Source organism: Tribolium madens, unplaced genomic scaffold, assembly GCF_015345945.1.
Source record: "Tribolium madens isolate multiple individuals breed KSU strain unplaced genomic scaffold, Tmad_KSU_1.1 Scaffold_2;HRSCAF=44;Tcas5.2_LGX, whole genome shotgun sequence".
Classification (NCBI taxonomy): Eukaryota; Metazoa; Arthropoda; class Insecta; order Coleoptera; family Tenebrionidae; genus Tribolium; species Tribolium madens.
In genome coordinates, this window is record NW_025400995.1 from 962326 (window position 1) to 973049 (window position 10724).

At 33.6% G+C, this 10724-nt stretch overlaps 2 protein-coding genes across 2 annotated transcripts in view; both read left to right on the forward strand.

The window, feature by feature from the left end:
- Positions 1–492: 492 nt before the first annotated feature.
- LOC123006469 (transportin-1) lies at positions 493–6582 on the forward strand. The gene is made up of 12 exons (XM_044400976.1): positions 493–708; positions 881–1429; positions 1474–1776; positions 1849–2185; positions 2233–2732; positions 2780–2887; positions 2937–3282; positions 3333–3428; positions 4341–4416; positions 4791–4965; positions 5016–5133; positions 5179–6582. The coding sequence occupies exons 1-11, from the start codon at positions 604–606 to the stop codon at positions 5121–5123; spliced, it is 2703 nt and encodes a 900-aa protein (XP_044256911.1). The 5' UTR covers positions 493–603; the 3' UTR covers positions 5124–5133; positions 5179–6582.
- Positions 6583–9393: 2811 nt separating this feature from the next.
- LOC123006607 (short stature homeobox protein-like) overlaps positions 9394–10724 on the forward strand; it is a 14191-nt gene continuing 12860 nt past the window's right edge. The window contains exon 1 of the mRNA XM_044401208.1: positions 9394–9871. Within this exon, the coding sequence (XP_044257143.1) occupies positions 9394–9871 (478 nt within the window). The remainder of the gene's footprint in view (positions 9872–10724) is intronic.

The following is a 10724-nucleotide window of genomic DNA, read 5'->3' on the forward strand; positions in this document are numbered from 1 at the left end:
TTATAGTGAAACTTATTACTGTAACTTTTAAGGTAATGTTAATGAAAATATCAAGGATAGATATCATTCGCTTCTTCACATTTTTTTAGTTATTTTAGATATGGTTGTGTCATAAGAGGCATAACAATTAATAAAAGCTGGGTTGAAGTTAAAAATAGAAATCTATTAAAGCGATAAGCTTTATTTTATTGTGATAATTTATGATTTTAATAAAGAGTTTGACGCAGTAACAATAACATAGACAATAATAAGTTGTCATGTGGTGTAAACAAAATTTAAAGTTCGCGCGGTTTGTTGTCTCACATTGTGAAAAATTTAAGTGGGTAACATTAAAAACAAATTGTATTTGTTGCTATTTCAAAATTAAAGTAATTATTTTTCGTACTATTGATGTTACGTTTGGTTGAGTTAAAATTTTGAATATGTACTCAAAGTAGCAAAACTGTTAGGTTTTCCGTTTCCGTTATCTTCCCCCTCTTTTTCAGTGAAATATTTGTGCTGAAGTTCGATGTCGGCCTCMGCCTCATCTTTTGTGATTTTATAATAAAACGTGTATTTTGAAATCATTTAAGTTATAGAATTGTTGTTTAAATTAAACACGACATGAAAATGGAGTGGACTCCTCAACAAGAAGGACTGCGGGAAATTTTAACCTTACTCAAGGAGTCACAATCACCAGATACAGCAACTCAAAGGACTGTTCAGCAAGTATCCTTTCTAATTACCGTGGCGAATATTCGTAATATCGAGAAATAACACGGGATTTATAAGTAAAACGCCCAAATGGTGGCTTTACCCATTTTTGTTTTCAGTTTGTTTACATAATTTGTTGTGTTTTAATGTATTTTTTCCTTTGTGATAATTTCCTTAACGTGTGTAGAAACTGGAGGAGTTGAACAAATACCCCGACTTTAACAATTATTTAATGTTTGTTTTAACAAAACTAACCACAGAAGACGAACCAACCCGATCGCTAAGTGGTTTAATATTAAAGAATAACGTTAAAACGCATTATAATAGTTTACAACTTAGTGTGACGAATTTCGTAAAAAACGAATGTTTACAAGCCGTGGGGGACCCCTCCCCCTTAATAAGGGCCACTGTCGGTATCTTAATAACAACAATCGCGAGCAAAGGCGACTTATCTTCATGGCCCGAATTATTGCCCGCTTTATGCACAATGTTGGACTCCCAAGACTACAATGTTTGCGAGGGTGCGTTTGGAGCTTTGCAAAAAATTTGCGAAGACTCGGCTGAAGCGTTAGACGCTGACACAACAAACAACCCTCTTGACATTTTAATCCCTAAGTTTCTACAATTTTTCAACCACTCGAGCCCCAAGATTCGATCCTACGCCATAGGCTGTGTCAATCAGTTCATCACGCATCGGGCCAAAGCCCTTATGTCACACATCGACTCTTTTTTAACGGTAAACAACACGACAATCTAACATTGCTACATCCCCACTTTTAGAATTTATTCCACGTTGCCACTGATGATGATCCCGAAGTGCGTAAAAATGTGTGCAGAGCGTTGGTTATGCTCCTGGAAGTGCGTCTCGATCGGCTCATACCCCAAATCGAAAACATAATTGAATATATGTTAGTGAGGACGCAGGATGCCGACGAGGGGGTTGCATTAGAAGCCTGCGAGTTTTGGCTGTCTTTGGCGGAACAACCTGTGTGCAGAAACGTCCTGGGGCCCTATCTCAGCAGGCTGATTCCTGTCTTAGTCAGGAGCATGAAATATTCCGAAATCGACATTATTTTGCTCAAAGTATGCATGAAAACAATGATTTATTTTCTGCACCATTAATTTTTACGACAATGAAAAATAATCGAATTTTAGGGTGACGTGGAGGAGGACGAGACAGTTCCCGACCGCGAGGAAGACATCCGTCCTCGTTTTCACAAATCAAAGACTACAATTAAAGCAACTTCAGCAACACAGAACGGCACAAATTCGGAAAATGGTAGTGTAGAAACAGATGAGGATTTTGACGACGGAGATGACGGCGATGACGGTTCTTTATCGGACTGGAATTTGCGTAAATGTAGTGCTGCAGCTTTGGATGTGTTAGCGAATGTTTTCCGGGAMGATTTATTACCGATCCTTACGCCCATCTTGAAAGAGACGCTTTTCCACCAGGARTGGAATATCAAGGAATCGGGAATTTTGGCTTTAGGTTGGGGTGGAAATGATAACAGGATTGGGTACATTGCTTTGTTTCAGGTGCGATAGCAGAGGGGTGTATGTCCGGAATGGTGAATTATCTTCCTGAGTTGATTCCGTATCTATTCAGTTGTTTGAATGATAAAAAGGCGCTTGTGCGGGCGATAACGTGTTGGACGCTTAGTAGATATTCGCATTGGGTTGTCGCTCAACCACATGATTTGTATTTGAAGCCTCTTATGACTGAATTACTTAAAAAAATTCTTGACGGTAATAAACGCGTTCAAGAAGCGGCTTGTTCGGCATTTGCGACATTGGAAGAGGAAGCTTGCACCGAACTCGTGCCATATTTAGGTTTTATATTAGAAACTTTAGTATTCGCCTTCTCGAAGTATCAGCACAAGAATTTGTTAATTTTATACGACGCTATTGGGACATTGGCTGATTCAGTGGGACACCATTTAAATAAACCCGATTATATCAGTTTGCTAATGCCACCTTTGATCCAAAAGTGGAACATCCTCAAAGATGAAGACAAGGACTTGTTTCCGTTATTGGAGGTTTGTTTTCTCACTAATTAACAGTTTCTCCAACAACTCAATTTTAGTGTTTATCAAGTATTGCGACTGCGTTGCAGTCTGGATTTTTACCCTACTGTGAACCAGTTTATTGTAGATGTGTTTCGTTAGTCCAACACACACTTTATTTGCAGATGGTAAAATTTCATTGTTTTGTTGAATTATTTTATGTTTGTGCATTTTTAGGCAAACATGCAAAATCCTGACCAGTTTGATGCACCTGATAAAGATTTCATGATTGTAGCTTTAGATTTGTTGTCTGGATTAGCTGAAGGTTTAGATGGCCATATAGAGAAACTAGTGCAAAATAGTAATATTATGGATTTGCTTCACCATTGTATGCAAGATTCAATGCCTGAAGTTAGACAGTCGTCGTTTGCATTGCTTGGTGATCTTACTAAAGCTTGTTTTCAACATGTACGACCTCGTATACCCGATTTTTTGCCAATACTCGGGCAAAATTTGAATCCCGAATATATTTCAGTCTGCAATAATGCCACTTGGGCGATTGGAGAAATTAGTATTAAATTTGGTATTACTTTAGTTTTTTTTTAATTGGTTTATTTGAGTAAAAAATTCCAGGTGCCGACACACGACCTTATATACCTTTAGTTTTAAATCAACTTATTGAAATTATAAACAGGCCAAATACTCCTAAAACACTATCAGAAAATACTGGTAAGTTGATTGCGTTAGCTAATTTTTTATTTAACCTGCATGTTAATTATAAATGCAAGTCGTCTGCAAGTATCTTTATTTTATTAAAGTTTTTAGGGTGGTGTAAGGTACGATATTGTTTTCGTAGCTTTTCAGGTCTCTGGAAACAATACACTTGTCATTTATTTTCACTCAATAATTTTGTATTGTTTCTATTCGACCACATAAAAAGTGTGTACACTTTTTATGGCTTGAGGCATTGTTGCTATTAAGGCTAAGTAAGTGAAGCATATCAATGAATTGGGATTTCACGCTAGTGTGTTGTCGAATAAGCTTGTTATACATTGATTTGTGGATCTTACAAAGTGTTATGTTAATGTTTAGCGAAGTAATTAAGATGCGTTTTTGGGCATCTAAGAAATGTGCAACAGTGTTGATAAAATTGGAACTTTGTTTACAGTGAATCCTGAATTTTATAAATTGTTTTTGTTGATTGATTTGCAGTGAATCGACTTGATTTATTTTACTTTTTCAATTCTTATGCAAAATGAGAATTGGTATTTTTTGTTTGGTGTTTAAAATTCCTGTTCCCAAAATGCATTTTTTAGTTAACACTGTGTGAAGTTTGTTTTATCTCCATTAGACCAGTGATTACTTATGAAAGTGAAAACGTCAATATTACGAAATGGGATCCACTGTATAAGACCGACCAAACACTGTCATTTATTTAAGTATTTACGTATAATTTCTCCATTTATTTATTTACAGACAGTTCTGTTTTTATCAAGCACTGATTTTGTTCATAATTTATATGTACTTACTATCATTTCGTATTTTATTATCTATAATTGATACTTATTTATAGTTATATAACTTGTAATGATTTATTTGTAAATTAAGTTGAGTTTTTTGTTGTTTTTGTTCTCGGTATAGCCATAACAATTGGTCGACTAGGTTTTGTCTGCCCCCATGATGTCGCGCCCATGTTACAACAGTTTGTACGACAGTGGTCTGTAAACCCTCTTTTTATTATTTATTTTTACCTATTAATCCAATTAGTTTTTGGTTTATTTTATTTTTATTATGAGGAAGCAAGCTTTTTTAATAGCAATTATCCTTTTGATGCTTCCTCCTTTCACTATAACTTACAAACAACTCTTTCCAATTTCAAAAAGAAAATTGAAAAGGGTTGCCCAATTCAAAGCAAGTGTGACACACCAGCACCAGCTTTAATACCGCAGGGGGATTTGCACATAATTTTTTCCACCCTTGAGTTGTTAAAGTGGGTTAATTATAGCAATACCCTACTGTAAATGTGTCAAACACTTGCACTACATATCGAAATAAGTAAAAACGAACAATTCCTGACTGGCGGTATTGCAGGTGCATATCATTGCGAAATATCAGGGATAACGAAGAGAAAGATAACGCTTTCCGTGGCATGTGTCACATGATACAGTTAAATCCGGGAGGAGTAGTAAACGATTTTATTTTTTTCTGTGATGCTGTAGCATCGTGGATCACACCAAAAGATGATTTGAAAGAGGCTTTTATTAAGGTAGTCGTATTTGTGTTTTATTTCTTTCCGTTTCAAGTCGGGGTTTTTAGATTCTACACAGTTTTAAATCGCAAGTAGGGCCTGAGAATTGGCGCCGATTTAGTGATCAATTTCCACCACAACTTAACGAAAGACTTTCACAACTTTATGGAATATGAAGTCACACAGGTGCGTTTTGTCGTGATTGATTCAGTGAATTGTATTTTTTTTTAGGGTATAAGGGGTTATAGACAAATTGTAGAATCGGGGTGGGGCGCGATAACTCAAGCCAGGTTTTACCAGGATCAAGAGGGTGGGTTCTTTAGAAACATTACTTAAATATCAACAAGGAGAACCTATACTCGCAAAGTTGTTATTGTTAACTGTCACCTAATTTAAGAAGTATTGATTTGTTTTCGTTTTTTTATATAGTAACAAAAGACTGAGTATAGGTTTAACTAATTCAAATTACTAATGTTAAAAAAAAAACTGGGAATTTCAAAGAAAACAAGTGCTTAAGTGTGTAGTGTTTAACTGTATGTAAGTCTAAGTAATTCTACAGTGCACTTATTTAATTAAGCATCAGTTTAATTGTTAGATAATTGAAAGTTAAAAGTTATACACTTAAGTTGAATAAATTTAGAATAAGTAGTTATGCATGTGGTTTGGTATTTTAGGTTATATTTGTTAAAAAAATGTGTGAGTGCTTAAATAATTAGTTGCTTCTCCTTTAATTCGAGAAAAGGGGAATTAAGTGCAGTATCGTCTYCTGTTAGATTCGGTATTTGTAACCTTGATCCTTATGAGGACTTCTGGCTCCTAACCTAGTCCTTCCTTGATATCCTAATCATCCACTGTGATTTGACATGTCCGCGTGTGAATGAGTTTTGTAATATATAAAGTCATGTGATAATAAGTTAGTGAACCTGAAATCCTTAAAGTTTATTTGTGATACTTTTAGATATATTATAACTATAATAAGACTCGCAAGTATTAGTCGATGTTTTTTTTTATAGGTGTTGAACAGGTTTGTACAGTACCTTGCCAAAAATATTGGTATCAAATTTGATTTAGCGACGATAAGTGAGATCTTCAACCTTTGTTTTTTTGTAGATGCAATATTTACTCATCGTTGTTTTTGTTTTGTTTTAAGCTGTATGTGTGAATGAGTTGTCCTTTTGGCTACAGAAGTCTTCGTTCCTTCAACACTCCGAGATCCATTCCTTTTGCGTGTCTCACGTATTCCTTTCTCATTTTAAGTTAGTCTTATTTAAGTGTGAATATTTGTTTAGCCACCACTTAGCGCAAAAGCAAATTTTGTCGGTTTAATTTTTTATTTCATGCACAGGCTAAATGGGTATTGTCCGGTATTTATCCTCGTCTTCAGTTAACAAATGTGATTGGTGTCAAATAATAATAATTGAAACAATGTCGCTTTAATAAAGAATATTTAATTTTTTTTTGCCAGTGATCTCTACCATAATTTCACCGAAAAATCATTTCAAACTCTGCTCGTATTATATTCTTTGTTAAAGTTTTCGCAGCAATTATTTTCTCTAAGTACATGTGAAATGTATTATTTTTATATAAGTTAATATTGTTTCCGAACAAAGAATTTCAATTAAAAGTTCACCAAAGTTACATTCGTTTTATTTCTAACGCCCCGTAAATTCATTTACTGTTTCTAATAAGGAGCGATTTCATTAATTGTCTAATTAGTGCGAGATGCAAGTCGAAGATGCCGCCGCAAGACTTGGAAACTTGGGGATTTTAATACCATCAAATTAGTTGCCAAGCAACTAACCCTTCTGAAAGGGAAATCCGACGAACAAAATAATAATCTTAGACATTTACAATTCTACTTAATTAAATGTCGCAATTTACTTATCCACGTTTAGAGCTCGCGAAGACGGAAAAAGAACCACGATAGGCGGAGGAAATTTGAATTTTTTTAATATTTTTTTCCATGTTCCTGGTATTTTTTCTGGGGCACGAGTTCTGAAACACTTTGTATGTCTCTRTCCCTTCCATTTATAGCATTAAATTTAAAACTTTATTCGATTTATCGAATCGGAGGCCAAGTTGGTTCTTTTGTTAGAGTTGAAACATCTGGTGCCTATTTTCCACTATTTTCACACTCTGTATTATGCCCTTTGTTTTTATTGTAGAGTTTCCTCTAAAGAGGGTTTTTTTTCTTCTTTTACAATTTCCTGAGTTCTAAAAACCATTTCAAAATCAGAAAAGCTATTTGGCGATTACAGTTTTCTGTTCGACACACAATGGCTATGTATGCAACCAACAATTTTTGTCACAATATACACATACTAAATGATCGATTCATTAAATTGTGTTTAGAAACACAGAAAATGCTAAATGCTTTGGATGATAAAAATTAGTCAATCTAAACTATATAATTATTATTTATTTGTAAGTGATAAAAATCATTGTTATTAAAACAAATGTTAACTCACTAAAAAGTACAAAAACAATAAAATACATAATATAAAACATAACAAAAATATATAGAGAGGGTTACAAATAAAAACAAATCAGTTTTCATACTTTCTGTTGCTACATTTTTTAATGTTGCCAACTTAATTTCAAAGTCACAGGCCACTTGGATGAGAAGAATCGATCTATAAGAAATCCATGAGATATTTCAATACGAAAAAAAATCGTTTCTTTTGTTAAGTTTTATTTATTTTAATTTTCTGGCGCTGGATAAAAACAATATCTAAAGTCGCGGTCAATTCATTGTGGCCATTTAATTTATTGCAAAATTGGCAGCCCCTTTAATATGTGAGTTGTGTCTACGTTGGTAGCAGATGTAACTAAATTGTGACAGGGGCAGTAGATTTTACATGTGAAGTATTTCTAAGCCGACTTTTTGAGAATTGTTATTTTTCGTAGATATCTCCCTAAAAAAAATTGCATGTTTAAAGTCAGATTTACACAACTCAATTTTTACAAATTTACACACGGAAGTGGCCACTGCGACTTTAGTAAATTTTAAGATTAAGATTAAAAATTAAAGATAAAAACGGCGAAAGGTTCTTTAACTCTACACTTTATGACTTTTCTATTTGCACAATGACAACATCGAAGCTGCTAGAGCTAAGAGATTTTTTTATATCAAACAAAAAAATTTAAAAAATGTTACCATATGTTGACATTTTTTGGACTTAAGCAAAAATTTTAAGTTTTATACATTTTCAAAATAATTCCTAAAAAAGAAAAAAAATATTTCCAGTACACACAATAAGTGAATTTTTAACAATCAAGAAGTGTCTGAATTTCTAGTTTATTAAAAATAAGAAATTATTATTACTTTAATCACAATCACATTTATTATTGTTATACGGATGTTCCAGAATCTTTGATAGTATTTTTTTTCGAAAATTTATTAGTTTTTTTGTTTTGATTGAGTTTGTAATAGTTGATTTAAAGAGACACATAATTATAGCCAAAAGAAATGCAAAAATTATTTAAAAATAATTAGTAATTCTGTATCTCGTTCTTTACAAATTTGAGTCTTATTTTTAATTTGCTGCAGTTAGTAGGATTTGCAGAAGTATTTTGTGACGAAATTTTTGTTGCAAAATTCGTACTTTTTAACATTTAATTTGTAAATTAAAGTATGTGAGAGTAGAGAAAATTTTATTTTCTCGACTGTTTTTCAACGAAATTGTGATGTTAGCAGTATTTTTTTATATAAAAAGCGGCTTCCAAAATTAAAATAAAAATCCAAGAAATTAATGAGTTTTATTGCTTCTGGAGAGTGGACACAAATAAAAAAAATTGTTTATAGGAATATTTATTTTGATTGTCATTTAAAAGGTTAGAGATTTACTGTTGAGTACAAGTTTGAGATTAAATGTGAATGAGTTGTAAATAAATAAAGTTGATGTTGGAAATATTTCTTTGTAATTTAAGAATAAAGGAAAAGAAAGTATAAACGCGCCCGCACCCAAATGGGAGGCGGGAGTTGTTTTGCAAACAACAAAGTTGTTAGATGTGTGAAGATGATTGAAATCAGGTTGAAGCATTAGCATAAATATGTGCTACGTATTCGTCATAAAGTTGTATAATTTCGAAGTCAGTATTAAATTTTATGCGACCGACAATCATTATCGTAAATCTGCATAATTATGGCAGTAGGAAAAACAAGTGGTAAAAAATGTCAGCCACTTAGAGAGTAAGCTATTGACTTATCTCATAGCCATAAATAAAGGGACCAACTCGTGGAGAAAATCGGAACCCCTCCCTTCGGCAACGCAGCTCCAATCCGAACGCAGGCTTTGGTAATCAAGGGCGGGGCTAACCCGGACCGCAACTCCGCCGTCTATTCCGACTCCGGGTTTCTATAGTAACCCAACTCCCAGATTTGAAATGGTGATTTCAGTTTCCATATGATCCCCCAAAATATAACACAGATTATCGACTATTATCATGGAGAAATTAACACAATTCGTGTCTAAGTCTTTCGAAAATAACAACACGACGGTGAGTGAGCAGTGTCTCAACCTGAGTTCAAACATCAAGACTTCGCCAACTATTAAAATGGAAGAGGAGTTCCAAACCACTTCGCAGGATGACACGAAAAGGCCCAAAAACTGGCTCATCTCCGATTTGCAAAAAAATAACACTCAGTCCTTCGGCATCGACTTGAGACTCAACAATACGCAGATTTTCTACAACTCCACTGAAACTTCCAGCGAACCAGCCGTCGTTAATCAGACTTTGGGTGCTAAGTGGTTTGAAAACTCCGACGTTAAAACTCCTTCACCGAAAAATAGTTATTGTTCTTCCTCATCACCGATTGATCTTGAGGACTCTAAATCGTGTCCGGAAACTGTCGCGAGTGAAAAAAATGAAGACGAAAAACAGGAAGTGGATAAAAGTGTGCACGCCGACGATAGGAAATTATGTGAGTTGGATGAAACCGCACGAAAATTTTCACCAATTTGTGATATTTATTTAATTAACAACACCTTCGAAATTTCAATATTGATCGTGTGTGGTTGGGCACTAAAAGAGCGCCGCTGTAAATTTAGATCCAGAGTAATTCTAATCCAATTACGATTTGCTCAAAGCAATGCGATAGAACGGGTACCACTTTAATCAGTTTATATCTACATTTAATTAAAATCAAATACAGATGAATTTAATTACTATTTAAATTAAGTTCGACCCTTTGTGGTTGCAATAAAATTCTTCATAGACTAATCCGACTAATTGCATTTTTAAACTTGATAACATTTAACGGCCAAGTTTAAAAAATTAAATTGTTTGATTTAATAAAACAATGTGTTGCTATATTGAAAGCTATAAAAATCGCCCCACAACATATCCCATAATCTAGATTGAATTTGCTAAATTTATGAACGAGCCCCTATAATGTTTTTTATGGATTTTTATATTTAGGGGCATTTTATGCGTTCTTATACTTATTACTCAAGACAATAAAATTATTATGTAACGTTGTGATCGTTTTATGTACACTGTTGTTTTATTTTATTATTTCAAATATTTYAGCTTATTTCAGAKTAAACATTAACTGTCGCTTAAAACGTCAAAAATTGTCAAAATTTTAAGAATTAAATGCATTTTTTTCACAAACTATTGAACTTGGAGCAAAAAGCAAACAATTACGCGGTTTCGATTATGTTTTAAACGCGAAAAGAAAATAATTTTGCCAACTGGGCGAAAATACCAACGTGCAAAAAATTCAAATCAATCACTAAAAGACTAGGTTTTGTTCTCTTTTTTATCAAAAAAAA